The sequence below is a fragment of the Cetorhinus maximus genome, chromosome 3 (assembly GCF_964194155.1).
Source record: "Cetorhinus maximus chromosome 3, sCetMax3.hap1.1, whole genome shotgun sequence".
Taxonomy (NCBI): domain Eukaryota; kingdom Metazoa; phylum Chordata; class Chondrichthyes; order Lamniformes; family Cetorhinidae; genus Cetorhinus; species Cetorhinus maximus.
The window spans coordinates 120,287,766-120,314,345 of record NC_135881.1 but is presented as its reverse complement, the minus strand read 5'-3'; the positions used below and the strand labels follow the sequence as shown (position 1 = coordinate 120,314,345).

The 26,580-nt window shown below is 42.8% G+C and overlaps 1 protein-coding gene across 1 annotated transcript in view; it reads right to left on the bottom strand.

The window, feature by feature from the left end:
* LOC144678868 (ATP-dependent translocase ABCB1-like) overlaps positions 1–26,580 on the bottom strand; it is a 146,840-nt gene that overhangs the window by 47,305 nt on the left and 72,955 nt on the right. Inside the window, exons 15-20 of the mRNA XM_078538864.1 lie at positions 24,021–24,182; positions 21,255–21,410; positions 17,851–17,997; positions 12,207–12,311; positions 8,443–8,520; positions 1,028–1,111 (exon numbers count right to left, since the gene is read on the bottom strand). Coding sequence (XP_078394990.1) covers positions 1,028–1,111; positions 8,443–8,520; positions 12,207–12,311; positions 17,851–17,997; positions 21,255–21,410; positions 24,021–24,182 — 732 coding nt within the window. The remainder of the gene's footprint in view (positions 1–1,027; positions 1,112–8,442; positions 8,521–12,206; positions 12,312–17,850; positions 17,998–21,254; positions 21,411–24,020; positions 24,183–26,580) is intronic.

The following is a 26,580-nucleotide window of genomic DNA, read 5'->3' as shown; positions in this document are numbered from 1 at the left end:
ATCCATTCTGCACATGGCTTTGGAAAGACAATGTGGAGCAAACCAAATTGAAGGTTCTGCAATGACTTGTACATCAGGATCAAGATTTTGAAGTCACTGCATTAGGACATTGGAAGGGGTGACAGGTGACAGTGATAGGAGATTAGTAAGATCCAGTTTAGTTAGATCCAAACAGCAGACCTTTACATGAGTGCTAGTTTCAAATGCTATGGATTTATGTGGCGCTGAATTTCCTTCTCTCACCCCACCACCTTTAAGTTTGACCAAAATCCCCAGTGATTGGATTCAATCATTTTCTCTTACTGCTCAGGAAACTACAGTGGCAGCATGTGTACCCACAGCCAGATAAAGACCAAGGACTCAGTATTTATGGAGAGGCAGGAGAACGCAAGGAGAGCCAGGGACACAAAGACCCAGCTGAATTATTCCACTTCCCGCCTGGCAGCTGGCCAATTGAGAAGTTGTTTGGCTCCCTGTGAGAAAACCAAAGGAGGGAGGTTACAGCCAGGGACATTTGGGGTAGTCCAACTGTGGGGTGCCCAGGGGCAGAGAGAGGCCTTTGTGGGAGGGGAGGGGGATGACCAGAGAACAGGGCTAAGAGATTGGGATGAGCATATGGGGAAGGACGTGGTTGGAGATTGGGACTTGGGGCAGGGGTAGAGGAGAAGTCAACTATGACCACAGCATGGAGAGGGCATTGACGCTGGTGCAGCTGGGTGGTCGGGTGAAGGTCTGCATTTGGAACAATAGGAGACAGAAAGACCATGATCAGCAGCAGGGAGGTCAAAGACTTCCTTAAGGGTCATTACATTTACTCCACTTGGACCAAAAGGACTACTTTCCTGTAATATCAAATCTTCCTTGAGGTTACAAAATGATACTTGAAAACACTATTATTATTTGGTATTATCATACATCACATCCAGGAACATGTAGATTGGCATTTTTTTAAATCAGTGATTTCAGAAACACATAAAGCATGGTAAATACAGAACTTTGGCATGTGTACAAAGGATGCGTTACACACTGTTTGGACTTGTGATGCCTCTGTAGCCAGTCTTGTAGTCAGAGCTCCAGTGCTGTTTTTCTTATCATCAAACCAAGCAACCTCCTAGAGACAGAGTGAAGCAGAGACTATGAATGGAATGGAGAAAGAGAATGAAATAAACCAAAAACTTGTTATTATTGACTTGTGGATTGCTGCATACTTATAGCTTTGGCTTTTGCTCAAAAAAACACACTACAAAAACAGATTAAATGGTCAAGCTCTAACAAAACATGGATTTTCCAACTCTTTCACTGCTTTAGTCAATGATATCAGTGTCCTTGTGTGTGTGTTAACTTTTACTGTATGGGTGTTCACATTTAATGTCTCAAGGCCAACCTCTAAAATACATCAAAAACATTTTCATTAGTTTTTATGATGACTAACACCTGTTGGGTGTGAGAACAGTGAGCATTAGTCTCTGTTCTATATGTCGCCCTGATATCATCCTTTCAACCTTATTGCCATAAAGATTTTCCATGAGGAACGGATGTGTTGCTTTTTATTTTATAACAACAATGTGCATTTACATAGAGCTTTTAACGTATCAAAACATCCCAAGGCGTTTCACAGGAGCATTGTCAAACAAAATATAAAACCAAAACACACAAGGAGGTATTAGGACAAACGAATAAAAGCTTGGCTAAGGAGGTAGGTTTTGAGTGGCATCAGAAAGGAGGCGAGAATGTGAAGTCTGCCAAATGCACACTTCCTAACATCAGTTAATATTTGGCACAGACTTGGAAAAGAAACTTTGAGAAATGCATTCATGACCAGTACAATATTAGCAGTAATCCTCATTCTCTACAGTGGGCACATAAAGAGAATTTCACTGCATGCTATCATTTCAAAGATGCTGACTTCAATGGATGTTTAGAAAGCATTATACAAACAAAATCATTAAAAAAATCAAAACTCAGAAAATAAAGAGAAAAGTTGAGTAAGAAACTCAGTAATAAACATTTATCATTAATGATAAATACCCACACTTCTAATCCATTTTGGATTCTTTGGTTCTGTTCACCAACCAAAACTTATATTTCTCAGGCACCTTTAACGTAATAAAATATCCTGAGGCACTTCAGACGTGCAATATAAAGCTATATAAGGTGATGTAAGGCCAGATGACCAAAAGGTTGGCCGTAAAGGTAGGCTTTAAGGAGAGTCTTGAAGGAGCCCAGAGAAGTGAAATTAAACCAACAAGTCTTGCTTCGAAAGGCATTCTCAAAATGCACCAAGGAGAGTTTACTCTCTCACATTTTGCAGAAGGTTTAACACTTGGATGATTAGCTGGAGTCAGGGACAGACATACAGATGTTAAAGAGTGTGTTCAAAAATGTCACTTGTTCTGTATGCTAATACAGTACCTTTGGTAAGCGAGAGCGCAAGAGGAGCAGCGGGGCCTTTAACAGTGAGAGAGTGCGAGAGGGGCAGCGGGGCCTTTAACGGTGATAGAGTGCGAGAGGGGCAGCGGGGCCTTTAACAGTGAGAGAAAGAGCGATAGTAGCAGCGGGACCTTTAACAGTGAGAGTGCGAGAGGAGCAGCAGGGCCTTTAACAGTGAGTGAGTGCGAGAGGGGCAGCGGGGCCTTTAACAGTGAGAGAATGCTAAAGGGGCAGCGGGACCTGTAACAATGAGAGAGAGTGAGAGGGGCAGCGGGGCCTTTAACAGTGAGAGAGAGCGAGAGGGGCAGCGGGGCCTTTAACAGTGAGAGAGAGCGAGAGGGGCAGCGGGGCCTTTAACAGTGAGAGAGTGCGAGAGGGGCAGCGGGGCCTTTAACAGTGATAGAGTGCGAGAGGGGCAGCGGGGCCTTTAAAAGTGATAGAGTGCGAGAGGGGCAGCGGGGCCTTTAACAGTGAGAGAGTGCGAGAGGGGCAGCGGGGCCTTTAACAGTGAGAGAAAGAGCGATAGTAGCAGCGGGACCTTTAACAGTGAGAGAGAGCGAGAGGGGCAGCGGGGCCTTTAACAGTGAGAGAGTGCGAGAGGGGCAGCGGGGCCTTTAACAGTGAGAGAAAGAGCGATAGTAGCAGCGGGACCTTTAACAGTGAGAGAAAGCGAGAGGGGCAGCGGGGCCTTTAGCAGTGAGAGAGTGCGATAGGGGCAGCGGGGCCTTTAAAAGTGATAGAGTGCGAGAGGGGCAGCGGGGCCTTTAACAGTGAGAGAGAGAGCGATAGTAGCAGCGGGACCTTTAACAGTGAGAGAGTGCGAGAGGAGCAGCGGGGCCTTTAACAGTGAGTGAGTGCGAGAGGGGCAGCGGGGCCTTTAACAGTGAGAGAGAGGGCGAGAGGGGCAGCGGGGCCTTTAACAGTGAGAGAGTGCGAGAGGGGCAGCGGGGCCTTTAACAGTGAGAGAGTGCGAGAGGGGCAGCGGGGCCTTTAACAGTGAGAGAAAGAGCGATAGTAGCAGCGGGACCTTTAACAGTGAGAGAGTGCGAGAGGAGCAGCAGGGCCATTAACAGTGAGAGAGTGCGAGAGGGGCAGCGGGGCCATTAACAGTGAGAGAGTGAGAGGAGCAGCGGGGCCACTAACAGTGAAAGAATGCGAGAGGAGCAACAGGGCCATTAACAGTGAGAGAGTGCGAGAAGCATTGGGTCTCTAACAGTGAGAGAGAGCGAGAGGAGCAGTGTGGCCTTTGACAGTGAGAGATTGCGAGAGGAGCAGCGGGGTCATTAACAGTGAGAGAGTGCGAGAAGAGTAAGAGACCATTAAAAAGTGTAGAGAGAGAGTCGAGGGACCATTAAAGAGCACTGAGAGCAGCTGATTGGTGAGTATGATTGGTGAGTATTTCTAGTCTTTAAAATAAAAGCAAAGTCTTGAGTTTGTGTTTAGGTCTCTAGCTTTTTTTTCTCTTTTCTTAAAAAATAGCTTGTTAGGTATAAGATCAATACTGGCATGTAAAATATTACAATAAAGTGTAAAGAGCGGGGAATTATTCAAATGTAAAGAACAGGGATACTAGAGTAATTAATTAAGCAATTTTTAAAAATGATAGCAATGATAGGATGGGTGATGTGTTGCTGCTGCAGCATGTGGGGGCTGCTGCACACTAAGGTGATCCAGAGTGAACACATCTGTAGTAAGTGTTTGCAGCTTGAGGAACTTCGGATCCGAATTAAGGAGCTAGAGTCCAAGTTGCAGACATTGCGCCACATCAGGGAGGGGGAAAGTTACCTGGACACTTTGTTCCAGGAGGCAGTCACACCCCTCAGATTAGGTAATTCAAATTTGGTCTGTGATCACTGGCAGGAGGGTGTGACTGCAGGTGAAGCAGGTATGGGATACAGTGGGTAGCGTTTGAGAATCCTCAGCCCCTGCAACTGTCCAACAGCTATGAAGTTCTTGCAAGCTGTGTGGATGAACATGGGGACTGCAGGGACAATGTGCAAACTGACCATGGCACTGTGATACAGGGAGCCATTCAAGTGCAGGGAGGAAATATGAACGTAGTAGTGGTAGGGGGCAATATAATTAGGGGTATAGATACTGTCATCTGCAGCCATAGGCGTGAGTCCCGAAGGCTGTGTTGCCTGCCTGGTGCCAGGATTAAGGACATCTCCTCAGGGCTGGAGAGGAACTTGGAGTGGGAGGGGAAGGGATCCAGTTGTTGTCATCCACATTGGTACCAATGACATTGTTAGGGCTAGAAAGGAGGTTCTGCTGAAAGAATTTGAACAGTTAGGAGCTAAATTAAAAGGTAGAGCCTCCAGGTAGTAATCTCAGGATTACTACCTGAGCCATGGGCAAGCTGGCTTAGGGTAAATAAAGTCAAGGGCCAAGATTTTTCCCTCATTGGAGGGGCTCGGCAGGGTCTGCGGGAGTGGTCGGGAAGCCAACTACCGCCTGCGATCGGGGCTGGACCGCGGTTTCACGCTGGCGAGCCAATTAAGACCCGCCCAGCATGAAATGCACGCCTCAGCGATCAGCGCTGCCTGTGGGGGGGGGGGGAAGAGGAGGGTGAGCGCGAACTTCCGCACATGCGCGCCAGTGCACGCAGGAAAAGCTCCTTGAGGCACAGAGTTGCCTCAGGGAGATGAAGGTTTTAAGAAGTAAAAATAAAGAATTTAAATCCTTTAAAAAAATGTCCATTCATGTGACTCTGTCACATGAGCAGAGACATGTTATTAATGAAATGTTTAAATTTTTACTTAATTTTTAATTGCTGTTGGAAACTTTATCCTGCCCGTGGATGAGGTTTTCTAAAAACCCAAAGGCTGCTTGGCCTTTTTGCCTGCCTGCCAACTGTAATAGGCCTTTAAATTGTCGCTGGGCCACTGCCGACTCCTGTGCGTGCCCGCCGACTGAAATATCACACAAGTGTGCGATGACATCAGGACACTCACCCGACGTCGTCGCGCATCATTTTATGCTCATTTGGGTCGGGCGCGTGCCTGCCTGATGAGTGTAATATACTGGCCAAGGAGTCAAATGCATGGCTCAAACATTGGAGGAATGGGTTTCAGTTCATGGGGCACTGGCACCAGTACTGGTATAGAAGGGAGCTGCTCTGGTGGGATGGGCTTCACTTGAACCATACTGGGACCAGTGTCCTGGCGAACTGAATAACTAGGGCTTAGAGAGGGCTTTAAACCAATGTCATTGGTACCTATGTGGATGACGACAACTGGATCCCTCCCCTCCCACTCCAAGTTCCTCCCCAGCCTTAGTCTTTCAACTAAATTGGGGGCGGGGTGGATTCTGGAGAAGGGATGTGTAGGCTAACAAAGCAAAAGGATATGGCAGCATTGCGGGGCAGTTATTTAGGTATTGATACCCTGAGTGTGACAGGAAAGGACAGAGTGTACAAAGATAAAAAAAGCAGTAAATAGGGTCAAAGAGGGAAAAAATGGTACAAAGGCAAAATTAATGTCTCTTTACTTAAATGCACATGAGGACATGTAGTAAAAAAGGCAGTACATTAACCATGGGTGACTTTAATCTTCATCAAGATTGGCAAAATCAAATTGGCAGAGGTAGCCACAAGCAAGAATTCATAAAGTGTATTTGGGACAGTTTCCTAGAACAATATGTTGTAGATCCAACCAGGGATCAGGCTATTTTGGATCCGGTAATGTGTAATGAGGCAGGTTTAATTAATGATCTCAGAGTAAAAGATCCCCTTGGAAACAGTGACCATAACATGGTAGAATTTAGCATTCTGTTTGAGAGTGAGAAACTTGGGTTGTAAACAACTGCGCTAAACTTAAATAAGGATAATTACAAAGGAATGACGGCAGAGTTGACTGGAGTGGACTGGGAAAGGAGTTTAGCAGAAAAGACGATTGATGAACAATGGCAGATGTTTAAGAAAATAGTTCATGATTCACAACAAAGATATATCCCAGTGAGAAAGGAGGATTCTAGGAAGGGGATAAACCAACCATGGTTAACCAAGGAAGTTAAGGATAGTATCAAATTGAAAGAAAAAACATGCAATGTGGCAAAGAAGTGGTAAGCCAGAGGATTGGGAAAGTTTTAAAATCCAACAAATGATGACCAAAAAAAAAAGAATAAAGAGGGAGAAAATAAACTTTGAGGGTAAACTAGCAAGTGATATGAAAATGTACACTAAGAGCTTCTTTAAATATAAATAAAGGAAGAGGGAGTCCAAAGTGAACATAGGCCCCTTAGAGAATGAGGCTGGGGAAATAATAGTGGGGAACCAGGAAATGGCAGAAGGGTTGAATAAATACTTTTAATCAGTCTTCACAGTAGAATACACGAATAGCATTGAATTACTAGGACGTAGAGAGGGCTTTAAACTAACTGGGAGGGGGAGGATTCTGGAGAGGGGATGCACAGGCTAACAAAGCAAAAGAATATGGCAGCATTGCAGGGCAGCTATTTAGGTATTGATACCCTAAATACAAAATAATCCAGGGACAAAAGGGTTGGAGGAAATAAATTCAACAACTATCACTAGAGAATAAAGTACTAGGGAAACTAATGGGGCTAAAGACCGGACAGTCCCCTGGACCTGATGGGTTGCATCCTCGGGTATTAAAGGAAATAGCTACACATATAGTGGATGTGAGGGATGGAAGGATTTGAAAACAAGAATGAGAATTTTAACTATGAAGTATTGCTTGAGCTGGCCCATGAGAACAGGGGTGATAGGTGAACGGAAATTGGTGCAAATTAAGGCACGGGCAGCAGAATTTTGAATGATCTCAAGTTTAAGGAGGGTAAATTGTGGGAAATCAGTCAGAAGCGTGTTGGAATACTTTAGAAATGACGAACATGCATACAAACATTCGAACTAGGAGCAGGAGTAGGCCACTCGGCCCTTCAAGCCTGTTCTGCTATTCAACAAGATCATGGCTGATCTGATTGTAACCCTCCGCCTTCCCGCAATAATCTTTCACCACCTTGTTAATCAAGAATCTATCTAGCTCTGCTTAAAAAACATTCAAAGACTCTGCTTCCTGTGTCTTTTGAGAAAGAGAGTTCCAAAGACTCACGACCCTCTGGGAAAACATTTCTCCTCATCTCTGTCTTGAATGAGCAACTCCTTATTTTTAAAGTGACTCCTAGTTTTAGGTTCTCCCACAAGAAGAAACATCCTCTCCACATCCACCCTGTCAAGACCCCTCAGGGTTATTAACGGTTTCAATCAAGTTACCTCTTACTCTTCTGAACTCCAGTGGATACAAGCCTAACCTGTCCAACCTTTCCTCATAAGATAACCTGCCCATTCCTGTTATTAGCCTAGTAAACCTTTTCCGAACTGCTTTTAACATATTTACATTTTTCCTTAAATAAGGAGACTTATACTGTACACAGTACTCCAGATATGGTCTCACCAATGCTCTGTTTAACTGAAGCATAACCTCCCTATTTTTGTATTCAATTCCCCTCGCAATAAACGATAACATTCTATTAGCTTCCCTAATTACTTGCTGTATCTGCATACATACCTTTTGTGTTTCATGCACTAGGACACCCAGATCCCTCTGTATCTCAAAGCTCTACAATCTCTTAGCATTTAGATAATATACTTTTTTTATTCTTCCTGCAAGAGGCATGAATGAGGGTTTCAGCAGCAGATGAGCTGAGGCAGGGGCAGAATCGGGCCATGCTATGGAGGTGGAAATAAGTGGTCTTAAAGATGGAACAATATGTTGATGGAAGCTCATCTTGCGGTCAAATATGACTCCAACATTGCGAACAGCCTAGTTTAGACTCAAACAGTTACCAGGGAGGAGCATGGAATTGGCGGCCAGGTAACAGGGTACTGTTCTTACAGTTTCTATCTCAGCCATATGATGGAACTAAGGAATTATTGCTTACTGTGAAAAACTTTCTCAGCCAATTCCTCTGCAGCAATATAAATCAATCAGGTTTTAGACCCAAGAGTTCACTAACATCACAATACATCATGTTTACATCGCCTTTACTAACCTGATGTAGCATTGCCTTGAAGGCCATATATCTCAGTTTCTGAGTGAGGGTTTCTCCAGCTTTTCCAAACATAAATCCCTGAAGACAACAGAACAAGCTTCATATTATAATGTTTAGATCATTAACTGATTACCAGAAAGTTCCAAAAACCAAAAAGAAACTTTTAAAATCCTTACATTGCTAACAGACAGAAGTGATTTGTGCTGCCAATGCTCATTTTACTTTGCAAACACAGTGTTATATTTTCATCTCCCTGCCAGTGATATGTTCATTAGCCATGCTAATACCAAGTGACTGGCAATTGCCAAGTCCTCATAATTTCAAGATTTTTTAATACTGTACGAATTCAGAACTGGTACCTATATAATGGTAGTACTGTACCATTATATTTCCTAGCAGTATTTATTAAAAGCAATTTACATTGCCCTTTGTATAAAGGCCAGCAGGTTCACAGAGTATTCATGCCATTGTCCTTTTTAAAAAATTGATTTTTATATCATATATGGTCATTTCATACCTCAAGTAAAATAAAAATATTTATCTGACAGTGTTTAATACTGTAAGGTGCCATCTCCAATTTTCACTCTTGAGTCATCTCCCATACCTGTTTCTGAAGACATCAACTCATGCAGCTGTTTGTTACTTCACAACTGAGTAAGAAACAGCAAGGACAGAAAATATTGGTGGGAGTTGTTTAGAGGTCCCCTAACAGTAGTTGTAGTGTAGGGCAGAGTATAAATCAGCAAATTAGATGATCATATAATAAGTGTAATATAGTATTCACAGGGGCTGGAGAATGTATGAAATTAAGTCCAAAACTAGGGTCTTAAATCAAAACAAAACAAAGCCAAGTGGCTGTGAGGGGAGAGTTAGCTAAAGTAGACTGGGAAAATACATTAAAAGATATAATGGTAGATAAACAATGACTGACATTTAAAGAATTAGCACATATCTTACAACAAATACACATTCCTCTGAAGCAGAAACACCCTATAACTGTGACTAACAAGAGGAGTTAAAGGTTGTATTAGGTCATAGGAAAAGGCTTATAATGTTCCCAAAAAGAGTAATAATTCTGAGGATTAAGAGGATTTCAGAATTCAGCAAAGGTAGAAAAAAGAGAAAATGAAAGTAGACTATTAGATTGTAAACTTTTCCATCGGGTGCGAACAGGAAGAGATTAGTGAAAATAAACATGAGGCCATAGGAGGCAGAGAGGGGAGAAATTAAAAGGGGGAATAAGGAAATGGCAGAGCAATTAAACAAATGTCTTCACAATAGAAGATGCACAATAATCAGGGCACTTTGCAAGAATACCAATATAAGGGGAAAGAAACATGTGAAGAGAGTGCTGATTGGTTGGTAAGTGGACTCTGATTGGTAGAGACGTTGCTATGGAGAATGCACCAATGATGGTGACTGACAGTTAACTGGCAAGCATTGTTTGAAATTTAAACCAGGCAGTTTGACCCTGATTGGTCAAGGCATTGCCCTGAGGAATGAGAGGTAACACTGCTGCCATCAAGCCAAAACGATGTTTTGCTTATCACACAAATGAGTAATGTGCTATATGAATTTCAGCGCCAGTGTGATGTTAGGTAAGTAGGCTATATGTCTCAAAGACTGGCAGATCGTATAAAACAGCATTCCCCAGCCACTGTTCACAACAGGCAAGGTACAGATCATACCCAACCAGCCTGTTTCTAGCAAAACTCAAAACACAGTGTCCAACATTAGATGTGATTCTGTGATTGGACAACATTCGCTAAATAATCCCCAGTGTGCTAAGAATTATGCTGATAACCAATTTAAGATTGTCAGTCAGGCTCGTAGTGTGGCACATTTGCGAGTACTAGAAGGTACATATATTAATACACAGGGCCCTGTTTTTTGCAGACAGACAGAACATGTATACACATTGCGCCTGTTTCAGCTAAACAAAATAAGTGACAGCCATTCTCTGACTCATTCCTCAGGGCAATGCTTTGACCAATTAGGGTCAAGCTGCCTGTGTTTAAATTTTAAACAATGCTTGGCAGTAACTGGTGCATTCTCCATGGCAACACCTCTACCAATCAGGGTCCACTTGCCAGCCAATATACAGTTTTCACATACAGTATAATTTTTTGTTTTCCCCTTATATTGGTATTCTTGCGAAGTGTCCCGACGAGTGCAAGACAAAATGCTTCGACATGTCTCTTTTTTCAGCAAATCTCAAGAATGAAGGGTTTAAAGAAATCAGTATAAGCAAATAAATAATACTGGAAAAATTAAAGGGTTAAATGACAACAAAGTCCTTGACCTGATGGCCAGCATCTTCATTCACAGAGCTGAAAATGGGTTTATCACAAAAATAATCATTTTTAATCAGAGTTGCTAGTTGCTGTGAGTAACCTGATTTTAAATAATAACTTTTAAAAGATATTCAGAGTCACTCGCAGTTTGAAATAGTAGCTAAAAAATAATAGCGAACACAATTGATTCCAAATTATCTGAGTGTCATAGCCAATCATTTACACGGGCACTCCATTGGTGCTGCCTCCAAAAGCACCAGAGAAAAGTTACTTCATTTTTTTGTATCTTGCTTCCACTCTAGTTCGATGGGTTCTGAGATGGTTGAGAAGACAATGTGCGATCTGCAGGCTCTGCCACCTGTGGACAGGTGGTACTTGAAGGGTTGGGTAGATAGATTTGGAAGTTTGTGCACTGCCTCTGACGCCTCTGTACAATTTTGACCAAGTCTCTTGATGTGTTTGGCACTTTCCTGAATAAGCCTTCTCCATTTTGGTTGGTCACAAGCCAGGGTTTCCCATGAGTCGGCCGGTATGTTTGACTTCTTCAGAGGTGCTTTGAGGACATCCTTAATCTTTTCCACTGTCCTCCTGAGAGTCTTCAGCCATGACTAAGTTCCGAGTAGAGCAATTGTTTCACGAGTCTAATGTCAGGCATATGTATAACATGTCCCGCCCAACAGAGCTGATTTTGAGTGATTAGAACCTCGATGCTGGGCAGGTTGGCTTGGAAGTGGATGCTGCTGTTGGGCCACCTTTCTTGCTATTGGATTTGGAGGATCTTGCAAAGGCATTGCTGGTGATAATTCTCCAGTGTGTTGAGTGCCTGCTGTAGGTTGTCCAGTCTCAGAAGCATATAGGAGCATGGGGATCGCTGCTGCCCAGTAAACCATGACCTTAGTCTCAGGTTTGGGATCCTGGTCCTCAAATACACTGAATGCAGTAGTTGGCAGTTGCCCCTCCAACAGCACTGTAAGGTATATGTAGCATAAACGAAGCACAACTGACTTAAAGAACATAAATGCAGAAACTTTTAAATCTTTTCACAGGTAGCTAGGATGTATATGGTTGTGTCATTACGTCCATTCATATGTCAAACTCTTCTAAACTTTGAATGAGTGTATTATTTCACCCTTTCCCACTCTTTTACCATCCTAAATGTTTGAAATCCACAGAGCATTTCTGTCTGTCTATATTGATTGTGCTTTTTTGTTTTATTTAATTCTCAATTTTGTTTCTCTTCTATTTCACTTGATTACTTTATTCCTAAGTGTTGCAATTTGTTCAATATAATAAATGGAAAATTGCATTTGATAAATGTTTTCCAATATCTTGTGTGGTAGTTATCCATCATTGGTAGTTGCCAACTATATATGGCATTATTTTTGCATTTGCTGCAGTCACTTTGAAAAATACAATGTTACTTCCCTGAGAGCATTATTAAATATATTATTTGTGGTGTAAAATACTTACTTGTAAGAAATATGTAACAAAGGAAATTACACCAATAGCAAAGAACAAGATGGAATAAAGATCTGCTTGTTGCCTGATCACTTCTGTATCGGTTTCAGTGAAGATCTGGAGGAAGAAACAAAATCAATTAACTTTGAAAGATTACATTGTATTTTCGATAAGAGATAAAAAAACACCACGAGGAAAAATCTTGACTGTCTGAGGCTGTGACCTGAAAGATACAGATCATTCCTGCATTGCAATTTATCTGCCACTCATTGTTTTCATCTCAATGGGAATGAAGTCTTGCTGTGCAACCTTAATTATGAACATGTTATGCCAATAGCTCTATAGAAATGCAATTCCTCATTTAGACAAAGCAATTTCATACAAACTTAATAACATGTTTACTTCTAATATAGCAAGATTTTGATCCCTATGAAAGGGTTAAACGATTTTAGTTAGAAGTGTTTTTTAGTAAAACTAAAATATAAGCAGAAAAGCAGGTTTGGAGAGTAGCAGATGTGCTTCAGACAGGATAAGGAATGAGACAAACAAGCCAGTAGAACAAAGGACAAGGCCAGGAAGTGAGTGTTGAAATCAAGGAGGCTCAGACTCCTGCACAATCAGCAAGATACGGTGGTCTTGCACGGTTGAGAACAATGCTTGATGTATGTACACAAGGGAAACAAATAACTGAGACTGGAGGAGGTTTGAATATGTGTGTGTAACAAAAGGTGTATATAAGGAGTGAACAGCGGCTGGGGGCCGATCGTGGTCGGCGGTCTGTTTCCAGACTGCTCCCGGGCCCGCTGATCGTGCCCACCCACCGAGCTGAAAATTCAGGCCTAGGAAAACCAAAAGACATAAACACACGGCCTAGGTGGTTTCTATGGATAAAGGGGGTTTCTTTTGAAGAAGAGATGAATTAAACATGAAAGGAAATCTGCAGCCCAACAGCACTGTTATTTGAATTTGGGACAACCTTGAGTTGTGAAGAGTGGCATAATTTAGCAGGTTACTTCTGAATAACTAGGATGCCATCCGAGATAAAGAATATTTGCTGATAAACGTGTGGGACTTTTAATCTGGATACAAATTTATACACATGAAAAAGATGTAGTTTTAATTTTGATAGCATAAATTGCAGTTCTTACAAATTTGAAAATTTAAGGTTTGGTTCCTGATGAAATTCTCAAAAGGGAATTTTTAATTAACAACAATTGACACTAATTCAAATGCTGCAAGCTTTTTGTATTTGTAAGTTTGTTCCCAAAATACAAAGTTAAGCTCAAGACCTTGACACAGTTTGGCAGAAATCCAATTTTTGGCAGAGTTATTGAATCTGGGATAATTTTGAAATGAAAAAAAGGTCAGACACAAACTAATGGGTCACTTTTGAGTAGATAAAATGTTGTTTGAGGAGGATAAGATAAGGAAGCAAAACATGTTAATGCCTAGAATCAAATAGAAATGTTTAATTTCTGTTTTAAAAATGTTATGAAAATAGCTTATTGGACTGTAAAGTCTCTCCAGACAACCTGAACGAAATAAGATGGTAACTATTGCATGTATAAAATGGTATAAGGAAATGATTAAGGGTAGGAGATAGAGTTAGGGAAAGAGGACACATACAAGCTGTTTTAAGAGAACTGAATTTGACAATCTGACCATCACCTGAGACATTGGAGCCGCACAGGGGGAGATAAGGAAAGATCTAGAGACACAGATCCCCGTTGACATGAAATGGTTAATATGGCCTAAACAGTAAGGAAACATTTTAAACAATCAAGGCAATAAAGAAACTGATCTCAAGAGAATCTTAGGATGATCATGGTCAGAGGGAGTAAAAAAAAACTTAAAGGTAAAAGTATAAGGAATCTGTAGCTGAGGCAATTGAAGGGTAAGGAGAAATAATACTTAACAATAACTTACCATAAGGTGGATACAAGTAAAGGGAAAGCTGGAAAAAAGCTAATTAGATGTATTACTGACTATATTAATGTGCCTGTGAGCTACAAAAATGAGACCACAGAATTAACACTATGATGACAGACAGAGTTAAGCAGATCCCAGAGAGAATCGTCACTGGAAGTGAAGATATTGAAAGATAGGATAAGAAGCGACATTGTAGAGCTGGGTAGACAGCTTAAAGAATTGAAGTCCAAGGTGAGACAGCAGCAGGAGATAGCGGACCAGGAAAGAAGTGAGGGAGAGCGGCTCCCCCAGGACATACCAGAAATGAGGGATAAGGTAATGATGAAGGTAATGCCTGAGACGCCAGGATTTGCACCCAAATGGATAGGACTTTACAAGGTAATAATGATTAGCGATACTTGCACCTGTGTGGATATGAAAGGGAAGGGGTGCTGGAAGCACTGGTCGCAATTGAAGCATGTTACTAACTGATTTTATTTTACAGAACTAATCATGACCAACTAGTGATGACTAGGAGGTCTTGTACTTGAATCCACAGGAATGATGCTACAACATTAGCGCTAACAAATGGAGGCAAAATGCCACGGCTGCAATTAACTGATCCCCCTTGTCCAGCATTGAGCCCTGGACCATCCAGTATTGAGCCCTGGACCAGAGAATGGACTAATGTTGATAAAAGCGGGCAAAACCGTATGATAATGTACACCATGAGCTGGTACCCGTCGTCCTAAATATCTCCAATATTGGCTTGCCTGAGTGGTGCTTGGGTCAAACCCGAGCACTGTGTGCAGCTTTGGTAAAACAAGTGACAACGCAGGCGCCGTGGTCTAACGGTGGAGGGTGGCCCATGGCTGCACACCCGGTCCAGGGAAGAGGTCGACTGAAACATAGTCTGGGTAATGATGTCACCGTAGCATTTAACACAGGGACGTCAGTAGTAAATTTGATTGATTTAGAAACAGTGGGCCAACAGGTCCGGACCTTAAGCTCTCAGCTTAAGAAAATTCTGGAAAAGTGACAAGGGGTCCAGGACAGGCAGCTCAGTATGGAGCAAGACTTGACACAGATAATTCAGAGCTTGGTTACTGTATTAGAGAGAATTGCTTGGACCATTAACAAATTAATTAATGTAGAGAGAAACCTCTCAGATGATGCGGTCAGGAATGACGTCTGGAACACCTATGGATCACGGATGCTCAAGCAGACACGGGAAAATTTGAGACAAATTCATGAGGGTGAGCTACCCCTGTGGATAACAAATGCACACTTGTTTAACCTGTCATGACACATGAATCATGGCTTGACCAGTTGACAACTCAGGGGTTTAACATGTGTATATAAAACCGATGCTAACTGTATTGTGAATATTAACATGTTAATCAGCATTGTTTTGGCAATCCCAGTTATACCAGAATCAACAGCCACATAGACATTATACAGAGTAGAAAATATTGGGGCAATTTGAAGGGATTATTATGTAAAGTATCATAATATACCAGCATATGCAGTAGAGGTAAGGGTACTATAGTAAGCACCACTTTAGAAAGATGCAGTGTAGAGGCGTCTTCAGTAATGTGTATATGAAACAGAAGTAATGAAGTGAGGGTTTAATGCAACAGCCAATTGTACAATGGAAGTCATATGGGGTACGATGGAACCAACTCACATCGAATACTTGGGTAAAGGTAGACATTGCATTACCATGTCACAACAAGTGTACCAAAATGGGAACACTCGATCCTGTCCTATAACCAGCCATGCAATGTGGCTATACCTATATGTACCGGCTAGGGTGGGAAAGGTAGAACTGGTGGAAATCTACAAGAGGGGAACAGTTCATGTGCAGGCAGGGGAAAGCATAAAAGAAAGCCTGACGCAGTATTCGAGTCAGTTCTCCTATGTAATCCTGCTGTTACCTGAACAACTTACAGATATCCACGATGAGACCGAGAGGGTGCAAAGGACATATTATACACTGCAACAATGGGTTAAAACACTGACAATGTGGGACAAATAGATACCCTACTTGGCGGGAGGACCTTTGGAATTGGGGAGCGAATGTCCAGGTACACCCAAGGATTAGGATCATCTCCCATGTTTTGGTTATCACCCAATTAGTATTGATTCTATACTTAACATACTTAGTGTGTGTCCAGAAGGGCACACATGAGATGGCAAAGAGTATGGGATTTCAGGAATGCAGGGGCTAAGCAAGAGAAGCAAGTTCCCATATTGCAGGGCCAACCTGTACAGATAGTATAACCCAATTTCCAGTGGGCAATACCACTGAATTGGCTACCTTGAGCTAGGACAAAGGCCAAAAGGGGGGACTGAAAAGGTTAAACGATTTTAGCTATAAGTGTCTTTTAGTAAAAATAAAATATAAGCAGAAAAGCAGAACTGTATAGTAACAGATGTGTTTTAGGCAGGATTAGGAAGGGGAAAAACAAACTAGTAGAACAAAGGCCAGGGGGTGAGTGTTGAAATCAAGGAGGCTCAGGCTCCTACACACTCAGCAAGATATGGTGGTCTTGCATGGATGAGAACAATGCCTGATGTATGTACACAAGGGAAACAAGTAACTGAGGCTGGAGGAAGTTAGAATATGTGTACTTGACCATAGGTGTATATAAGGAGTGAACACTTGTAACCTTTTAGAGTTCAATCTTGGACTGCCCAATGCTGTCTCCCTGAATGCGCTTGAATAATAAATTATCGAAACCTGTACCTGAGTCTCCTGGTGGTTTGTTGAGGCAGTCTACAACATCCTATATGCCTTCATTGTCCATCTGATTTCCATTCATTTGTCTCTTACTCTCCTTCCCTTCTCATGCACATTGCTCACATTCCTCCACCCCAAGTTACTGCCCCTTCTTGATATCCTAATCTTCCCTACTTCACCTGCACCCAAAGCTTCCACTAGGTAAAATAACCAACCACCTGGTTACCAATGGGGAGATAATGGGGTGAACTTGATCTATACCAGCAGTGGGGAATGAGCTTATAACGAATGGGCAGTCACCAAACCTGATCTTCTTTCCACTGAAGCTCACAGAATGATAGTTCAGTCATTTTCTGGAGATGTTTCCTATTTTCTTTCCTGTCACTTTTATTTGGCTTGAAATTAAAAACTTTGGCAATATTTCCAAATCAATGGAAAATAAAAACCGGGGCAGTGAAGAATTGGCTGGTGATTCACTATGAGCTTGTTTGGCGCTGTCAGCGTTGACCAATTTCACTCCCTTTGTGCTGCAGCCTCCCTGTTATATTTTCTAGTAGAGGACAAGGCTGTCTCAACCTCCCCACATAAAGTCTGAGCAAGGAGAGGGAGCAATTTTGAATCTAAATACTAGCAACATCAATAGGCAGCAGGCGAAAAAAAATGGAGCAGAGTCAAAGACAAATAAAAGAGCTGATTTTAACTTAACCATAAACATGGTGCAGGAATGGGCAGTGTGGCGATAGTGGGGGCTTAACTGTCTGCTGATGAGCCTGGGTAGCCGGAGATGCCAGAAGTGGCAGGGTAATGGCTGAGCATGGTCGCAAACAATGTTCTGACACCATCTGCTTCAGATCAACTCGAGGAGGACACAGAAATATCAGGCCAATCAAAAATAAATTAAATCCAAACTGTAAACAAATGAACACAAAACTAAAGGCAGCAAAATTAAGCTATTGCACACAATGAGTAACTAAAATAAATACTTAAAAAGTGTTGCATACTTACATTAATAATCTTTGCAAATATAATGCAAAAGGCAGGGTGAGTTGCTCCATTGATAATCGCACCTAAGATTCCCAAAGATATGTATGGCCATTCCGACTTATTCAACTTGAAAAGTTTTAAAAATGAAACGTTTTGGAGTTTTTCTTCCTATTATGAAAAAGACAATAATTAGACAAAGTCAAGTTCTTTGGAACATGCAAATCAATGGAATATTTAGTCAGATCACAATCCACCATGCTTTCTGGTGAAAACAAGATTGTATAAAGTAAAAATGGCTTTGTACTTAAGATGCAATATAAAATTCCAACCATCAGAAAGTCAACCCTTCAATCAGTCGAGGGATGTTCTGCCCAGCTGGACAACAGCTTTGGAGGAGAATAGTGGGCTTAACCAGATCAATGACTGCAGGTAGTCTGAGAAGGATGGGGAAGGGATCATTTATCATAGTCACAGTCATAAAGGATTTCAAGAACTACTTCATATCTGTTGCCAGACCATAAACCTGACGGACTCAAACAAGGAATTGTGAGGAAGATGGGTACAGATTTAAGAAGTGAAAACAAATTTAAGGATTTTGGAAAGGAAAGGGAGATTGAAAATGGGTGGTAATTTTCTGGACAGAGTTGTCATGAATTTTTTTTTGTGTAGCCTGATAATGACAGCTGGTTTAAAGATGGAAGGCAGGAAAGTAACAGTATCCGTGGAGATGATCAAAAAGGAAAGCTGAATAGCTAGCAGTTTGGTCGCATTGGGTTGAGGGACCAGAAGGTGGGTCTCATGGACAAGGTGAGGCTAGGGCAAACATTGCAGGTGATGGGATATAATCGAGAAAAAGGTACGAGCTCAGGGATAGCACATCAGAGAGCATTTAGGGAAGTTTGTCCCAAAAGTTTAAGGGAAAGGAGAGAAGCGACAAAGGCAGTTAAATAGCTGACCTCAATCTTCAAGCCAAAACATCCAATGAACTCCTCATATTTACTGCTCTGTGTGTGCTGCTGTTCAGTGGAGGACCCAATCAACCCACTAAGCTTGTTAGAAATTGTATTTGGGCAGAATTTTTCATATGGCGGGCGGGCTCAGCGGGAGCGGGCACAGAGCCAATTGCTGCACACGATCGGCTCCATGCCGCCATTTTATGCGGGCAGGCCAATTAAGGTCTGCCCAGTGTAAGACGCGACCTGGAGTGCTCAGCGCTACATGTGTGGGCGGGGGGAGGAGGGATTGTCGGGGCCAGCGCTCTTTCACGCGTATGCGTGTGAAAGAGCGCTTCAATTTCCCTGAGACACAGAGCTGCCTCAGGGAGATTGAATTGATATTAAAATTATTAAATAAAAGGTTTTACTTAAACATGTCCCCTGACGTGACTGTGGCACATGAGTTGGGACTTGCCTTTATATTTATGAAAATGTATTTATTTAATTAATAAAAGCTTTAGGAAACCTCATCCTGCTCGTGGATGAGGTTCCCTAAAAAACACGAAGGCCGCTTGGCCTTTTCGCCTGCCCACCAACCGTAAGGTTGAACAGGCAATGAACACAATTACTCCAATTACTTTTTTAATGGCCTTAATAGGCCGTTTACGTATTGGCGGGCGCGCAGCCAACTCTGGCATGTGCCCACTGAATGAAATATCGCAGGACTGCACAATGACGTCGGGACGCTCGCCCGATGTCATCAAACGTCATTTTACGTGTCGGTGTGTCGGGCCCGCCCCTGCACGGCGACCAGAAAATTCTGCCTTATATGTTTTTAAATATCTGCCCTTATAGATTTTAATAGTTTGAATAGAGATGTTGTTTTTACTTCAGAACCAATTAGTGACAATTCTCTTTGAGATGGAGAAGGGGTTGAGTTAGTTGGGGTATTTTGGAGTCGAGGTGGTGTCATGGCAGTTCCAAGTTTGGCCCTCTGAATGTCAAAAAAGGTCCTGGGAGATCTGCTAATTGATGCCTGAATCAGATAGGCCCACATTACTTCAGGAAACTGTTCATTATCATCAAGCCAGTTTGGCTCATGACTGGAACTGACAATGGATCATGTTGCCACAGAATTCTCTGGCCCAAGAGAACTCTGTCGGCTAATCAATAGGATGCCCTGCTCTGGTAAGTTGCATGGTGTTTGCTGGTTAAACTTCAGGAGAGCACACTTCATGGTCCCTGCCAACCTGCACCTGAGCTCTATGGTCTCAGGTTATTGTACCTGCAGGCAGAGAGTGTACACTTCATATTGGGCAAACAGAAACCCTTCAGGTGGGTAAAGATTTCTCTGTAGTGTGGGAATCTGCTGCTTTTCAAATATAATAAAAGGGTGTGGAAGCTTTTTATGGGTACAGGGAAAAGCTAAGCTTACAATTACTATTTAACATATTTATAAGGCTAACATGGGCTAACTCCTGCAAATGAGTTAACAGAGAATCTTTATGCTTTGTTCATAGTTTTGTGCTAATATCAGGAAGGTAACTTGCTAAATACCAGGCAACAAAAGGTTAAAGGCCAGGCAATAGTTGTTTTTACTCCCCACTTGTGTCCTTTTTGATTACAAATATGGTGTAAAGTTGTTTGCTTAAAGCTCAAAATAAGGTCAAAAGGTAATGTCTTCAGGTAATGCAACTGATGATTGCTGTTTGTTTAGAATATCATTGAATAAATAGAAATCTGGCAGTTTGTAATCACCCTTACACAATGGTTGCTTGGTGGAACTGGGGACAGATGGGGGAGATGCTGAAGCAAGCAGATATACGAGGAGATTGACCAAACTTGCAGTTGACCTTCCTGCTCTAGGGACGGTTGCCGGAGGTGAAAATGAGCCAATCATGGGCCATCGCTATCAGAGAAAGGAGCCAATCATGGACCATCGCTATCAGAGAAAGGAGCCAATCAGAAAATGTGTACATGGCAGGGCAGGAAGCAGAGGCCTATTTAAGCACGGTGTTCATTAAGCTCGAGACCATTGCTGCAGCTGGACAAGGAAGAGGGATAGCCTGATCAGCTATTTGAACAGACAATGGACAAGGATGGATTGACCACCCAATCCTGTCTGTTTCTCGGAAAATAACCCAGCAACTAAAGCATGGGGTGAGTAGTCACTGGTATAAATAGTATTGAACTGTCTGTAACAGAAATCAATTAATAAAGTGCAGTTGTTTTGGGCAAAGTCTCGAGTTTTGTGTCATTGATATCCAGAGTAAACCTCCGAACTCGGGTGGTAGGAATAGCCTATAGTAGTTTAATCTCTTAAACATGAAGACTTCCTGCAAATATCAGGCACCTGGCTGATCAAAAAATCTCACTTGTGGAGTGGAGAGTTAGTTGGTGAATAGTGATCAGCAAGGCCAGATTTAAAAAAAAACTGCAGTTGCTTTCCTTGTAAAACTGGGAGCAAATTTGAGAGTAAGATTGCATTACCTCTGCCTTATTTTCTTCCACTTTGATTTTAATCTGAGCAGTGCTTCTAGTACTTGATTTGTTGGGTAACGTGCGCTTGTGGAGAAAATGTTCAGGCTCATCCTGCTCTGTTCCATTTTCTGTTCTTATTTCTTCTTCCTCTGTACTTTTAAATATCTTTAGATATATCAAACAATAAATCATTTATGGTAAATAATTGGAAGATAAATTTACCAGCTGACAGAGTGAAATGTATGTTTTCTCTGCATGGAGATCATTCGAATAGTAACTTTTGAACAATTTCGTTCCCACATTAGAATAATTTAATTGTGAAGCATTGCAACTTACAGGACTACTTTGATATTGTAATGTTTGGCAATGCTAACACCATCTTTACATTTGGGCATAAGGTGAGATTGATTTTGACTTCTGGATGACTGAAAACCAGAGCATGCCAGTCAGTCACCCTGGATATTTAGCTCTCAATTCCACTACATGCTTACTTACTGTAACAGTAATAGTTTCCATAAAACCTTCCAGTCAGCTTTATAAATGTCAGTCTTTAACTTTCAAATGCTTGCACAGTAATTAATCAGCATTGATTCTCACTTAACAATACAGCCTGGTACTTCAGTAATACACTGCACAACAAGGGAAATTTTGACCTTTCTGAATGAGGCCACCAAATTGACGTGAGTTTGAGATGAATTGTAACGGTGAGTGTCTGAATCATTGTGGTGCTCACTGTAGTGTATTTTAACTAGATAACCAGCAAAATTTGGAACAAAGTAGCGAGAGTGGCATGCTAGATGGCAAGATTTATGGTATACATTACCAATCTCACCAACCTGAGCTATTATGCGACCACAGTCATTTAGCAACACATGATGCAAACTGCAGTAATATTGTACACATAGCTGTGCTGCATTGATATAATATAGGCATTCATACTATAGTGATATTGTATAGGTACTCATTGCATCAAAGAATGGTTACAGCACAGAAGGAGGCCACAAGGGCAACTCAGAAGGTCCCTCTCTGCCACCACCCCCACCTCCCCACCCCATCCCATCATCCATAACTCTGCAAATTCTCTCTCTTCAGGTGCTTATTCAATTCCCTTTTGAAAGCCATGATTGAATCTGACTCCACCATACACTCAGGCAGTGCATTTCAGATCCTACCCACTTGCTGTGTAAAAAGGTTTTTCCTCATGTCCTCTGGTTCTCAACCCTTCTGCCAATGGGAACAATTTCTCTGTATCTGCTGTCTAGACTCCTTATGATTTTGAATATCTCTATCAAATCTTCTCCCAAACTTCTCTTCTCTAAGAAGGGCAACCCCAGTTTCTTCAATCTATCCACATAACTGAAGTCCCCCATCCCTGGAACCATTTCTACACTCTCTCTAAAGCCTTCCCTTCCTCCCTGAAATGCGGTGCCCAGATTATATTAATATTAATATTCCAGTCGAGGCCGACCTAGTGTTTTATAAAGGTTCATCATAATTTCCTTGTTTTTGTACTTTTATGATTCTATTTATAAAGCCCAAGATGCCGTCTGCCTTTTTAACCATTTTCTCAACCTGTCCTGCCACCTTCAACAATTTGTGTATATATGCCCCGAGATCTCTTGTGTTCCTGCACCCATTTAGAATTGTATGCTTTTATTTTATATTGCCTCTCCTCATTCTTACTTGCTTCACTCTCCTTAGCATCAAATTTCACCTGCCACGAGTCCACCTATTCCACTAGCCTGCTTATGTCCTCTTGAAGTCTATCATTATCCTCCATACAGTTCACAATAATCTCAAGTTTTGTGTCATCTGTAAATATTGAAATTCTGCCCTGTCTATGTCATAATACATATCAAGAAAATCAGTGGACCTAGTGTTGACCCCTGGGAAACCTACACCGTATCTTCTTCCAGTCTGGAAAAATAGGTTCACCACTATTCTCTGTTTCCTGTCACTCAGCCAACTTCATATCCATGTTGCCGCTGCCCCCTTTATTTCATGGGCTTCAACTTTGCTGGCAAAGTTTATGTGCTGATATTGTACGTGCACTCATACTGCAGTAATATTGTACACATGGTGGACTCGTGGCAGGTGAAATTTGATGCAAAGGAGAGTGAAGTAAGTAAGAATGAGGAGAGGCAATATAAAACAAAAGGGTACAATTCTACAGGGGGGGCAGGAACACAAGCGATCTCAGGGCATATATACACAAATTGTTGAAGATGGCAGGACAGGTTGAGAAAATGGTTAAAAAGGCAGATGGCATCCTGAGCTTTATAATTAGAATCATAAAAGTACAAAAAAACAAGGAAATTATGATGAAGTCATGTGTATAATATTACTGTATAAAATGATATTGTGCATATGACTGACTATGGCGATCTTATACACAAAACTCATAACAAAATATATTGTACGTGCAACTTACACTGCAGTCTTAATATATCTTATGACTAATACTGCAACAATATGGTACTTTACCAATATTGTCCCAATTGACTCATACAGTAGCAAATTTTACCATGATTTATACTGTCACAAACCTAAATTAGATTAAATTTTATATAATGTTGCAGGGAAAGAGAATGGGCAAAATCTTCACCTTCCTGTCAATGGTGGTATCTTACACACTATTTGCCAATGATCCATCTCTGTTTTGGAAAATGTTGTTCTTTAAACTCTTCTTATATTATGAAGATGTAAAACATTTATGCTTTCCAGTTACAGTCATTGTACTTTAGTTTGAGATATCCCCAATAAAGAAAATGGTACCTGTGCCAATACAAGTGAGTGGTAAACTCCATTTTTCTGCATCAGTTCTGCATGTGTCCCTTGTTCCACTAAAACACCATCTTGAAAGCTTGCTATCATGTCTGCAGTCCTGATTGTGGATAGGCGATGAGCAATCAAGATTGTAGTACGCCCTTTACGTGCCTGTGGAAATTACAAAGGGAGCTCAGGTAACAAGTTATCAGCTTTACAAGAGTTAACAGAGTCACTCATGCAAGATTTTATGCTTTGATATGAAAACCAACTTGTGAAAGAAAGAGCACACATTGGGCGGAAATTTCCCAGAATTGTACCAAGTGCGGTAGCGGTAGCGAGTCCTACCCGCCGACGGAAAATGGCAGGTTTTCACGCCATATCGTCCCGAGCCTGCCTCATTATTTATTCACTGCCACGAAACACGCCATTTCCATGGTGAGTGGATTTTCATTCGCCCGCTATATTTAAAGAGCAACCACCAGCGAATGGCTTATCGCCACTAGTTCACCACCGCTGCCCAGGAGACATGGGTAGCAAAGGTAAAAAGACTGCAGTCACCCACTTCAACGGCGGATCCCTCGAGCGACTGCTGGATGCTGTGGAGACCCGCCGGGATGTTCTCTACCCCTCTCTGGCTGCAGGATGGGCAGCAAAGTCACCAACACGGCTTGGGGTGTACGGTGACAGCGGTGGTCAGCGCAAACGCCCTGCAGAGCAGGGCAGCCATCCAGCGCCACAAAAGGATGAATGATCTCCTCCACTCCACCAGGGGAAGTCACTCTTTCCATCACTCCCAACTCACACACTCTCAAACCCATCACACATCAACAGGGCCCTCACTCACTGCCAGTGCAAGGGATATCACCATTTACTCTTTCACACACACTGTCATTGTCCTCATCCCGTCCATGGGACCACTCACCACCCACACAGGCCAGGCATACTTACCATCTGGCCTGGCAGGTGTCCTGATACACTCTCCCCATCTCTATCCATGCAGGACAAACTGGCACACAACAGGAGGGAAAGGTCACAGACAACAGGAGGGATGCCGGAGATCAAAGTTCTGACAGAATTCGAAAACAGAGTCATCCAGCTGGCTGGCGATGAATGGGACTGGTCCTGTGCTGACGGTGAGGTCGGCGCTGCTCTACCAAGTGAGGATCGAGCAGTGCAACATCCATCAGACAACCATGCTGTGAGTGATGTGTCCTCCTTCACAGGCCACTGCCATGCACTAATTATCCCCCCTTGCTTTTGCAGGCACATCTGCCAAACAGCCGACAGAGTCCGTGACCCAGGACCTCCAATCAAGCTCCGAAGAAACCTCTGAAGAGGAATCTGAAGGCATCCTCCATGAAGTCCCATCACCGTGCTCATCCACACCCCACACCAGCACAAAGACACACACCTCGGTAGGACCTAGCTTTAGAGTAGCCTCAGGATCACACTCTGGTGAGCACATCGCACCGTCTGATCCACAGCAGGTGGAGGCAGGGACTTCCCAGGTCCCTGGCACTCGGAGGACTGCTGTAGACCAGAACGGTGCTGAGTCCGAGTCAGATAACGAGCCTCTGGTCTTGGTCATGGCACAGTTGCTGGAGCTGCAAAGGCAACTAGGGAACATCAGGAAGGGATGACCGTTGCACTTCTCAGATTGCAAAGGCACGATGGAGGAGTCCGTCCGTCTTCAGGCTGAGGTGATAGTGCCGGCATTGCAATGCACTAAGGTCAACACTGGCAGGATGGCGGCCACCATGGAGACCTTGGTCCAGAACGTTAGTCCTGCACGGACTTAACTCTGTTGCTGATGCCATAGTTAGCCTCCAACACAGTGTACGCGAGAGGAGTGCTGGGCAGCTCGATCTCACTCCAGTTACCTCTTCTGTTCACGGAGTCAGCCAGGGGCCCTCGGGCACCCATAGGGAGGAGGAGCATCAGGTGCACGCTCCGGGGCCATCCACCCAGGTGGATCTGGGAGTGACCAGCCCATCCAAATCCCATCTTCCTGTGACTTCCGCAGCTCCAGCTTCACAGGCCGAAGGGGGTGCCACTGCCACACAGCAGGACCCAGAAAGCAGGCCGGGGCCCTTAAAGTCTTGGCCCTCCAGAGGACACCTGCCAAATTCATCACAGACAGGGTGTCACAGTCAGCAGGCTGCCTCCAACTCCGCTGTGGATGTCCGAGAAGCATCAAGACGTAGTTGCAGGGTTAGGAAAGTTAGGTAAAAGTGGTTGCACAGCCTGGGCATGGGTGTTAATCACTTGTACATAAAGTTCACTATTGTCAATTAACTCCTAAAAATGTCTCCCTGCCTGTGGCTCCTTGTTCTGATGAGCAGTGTTCTTGTCACTCAGATGTGAAACCTTTCCGCACAAGATAAAAAGCAGGTGTCTCAGTCCAGGGCCTCTTCCCTGTGACCTATACAACCTTCAGACCACAGTGATGGTCCAGTCTCACACTCCCTGGAAACATTACTGATGCCTGCACCTCGGCAGTGCTGGTCATTGTTGCCAGAATGTAATGGGCAGGCACCACAGAGTTCTCTCATTCTCTCTGTGTGCT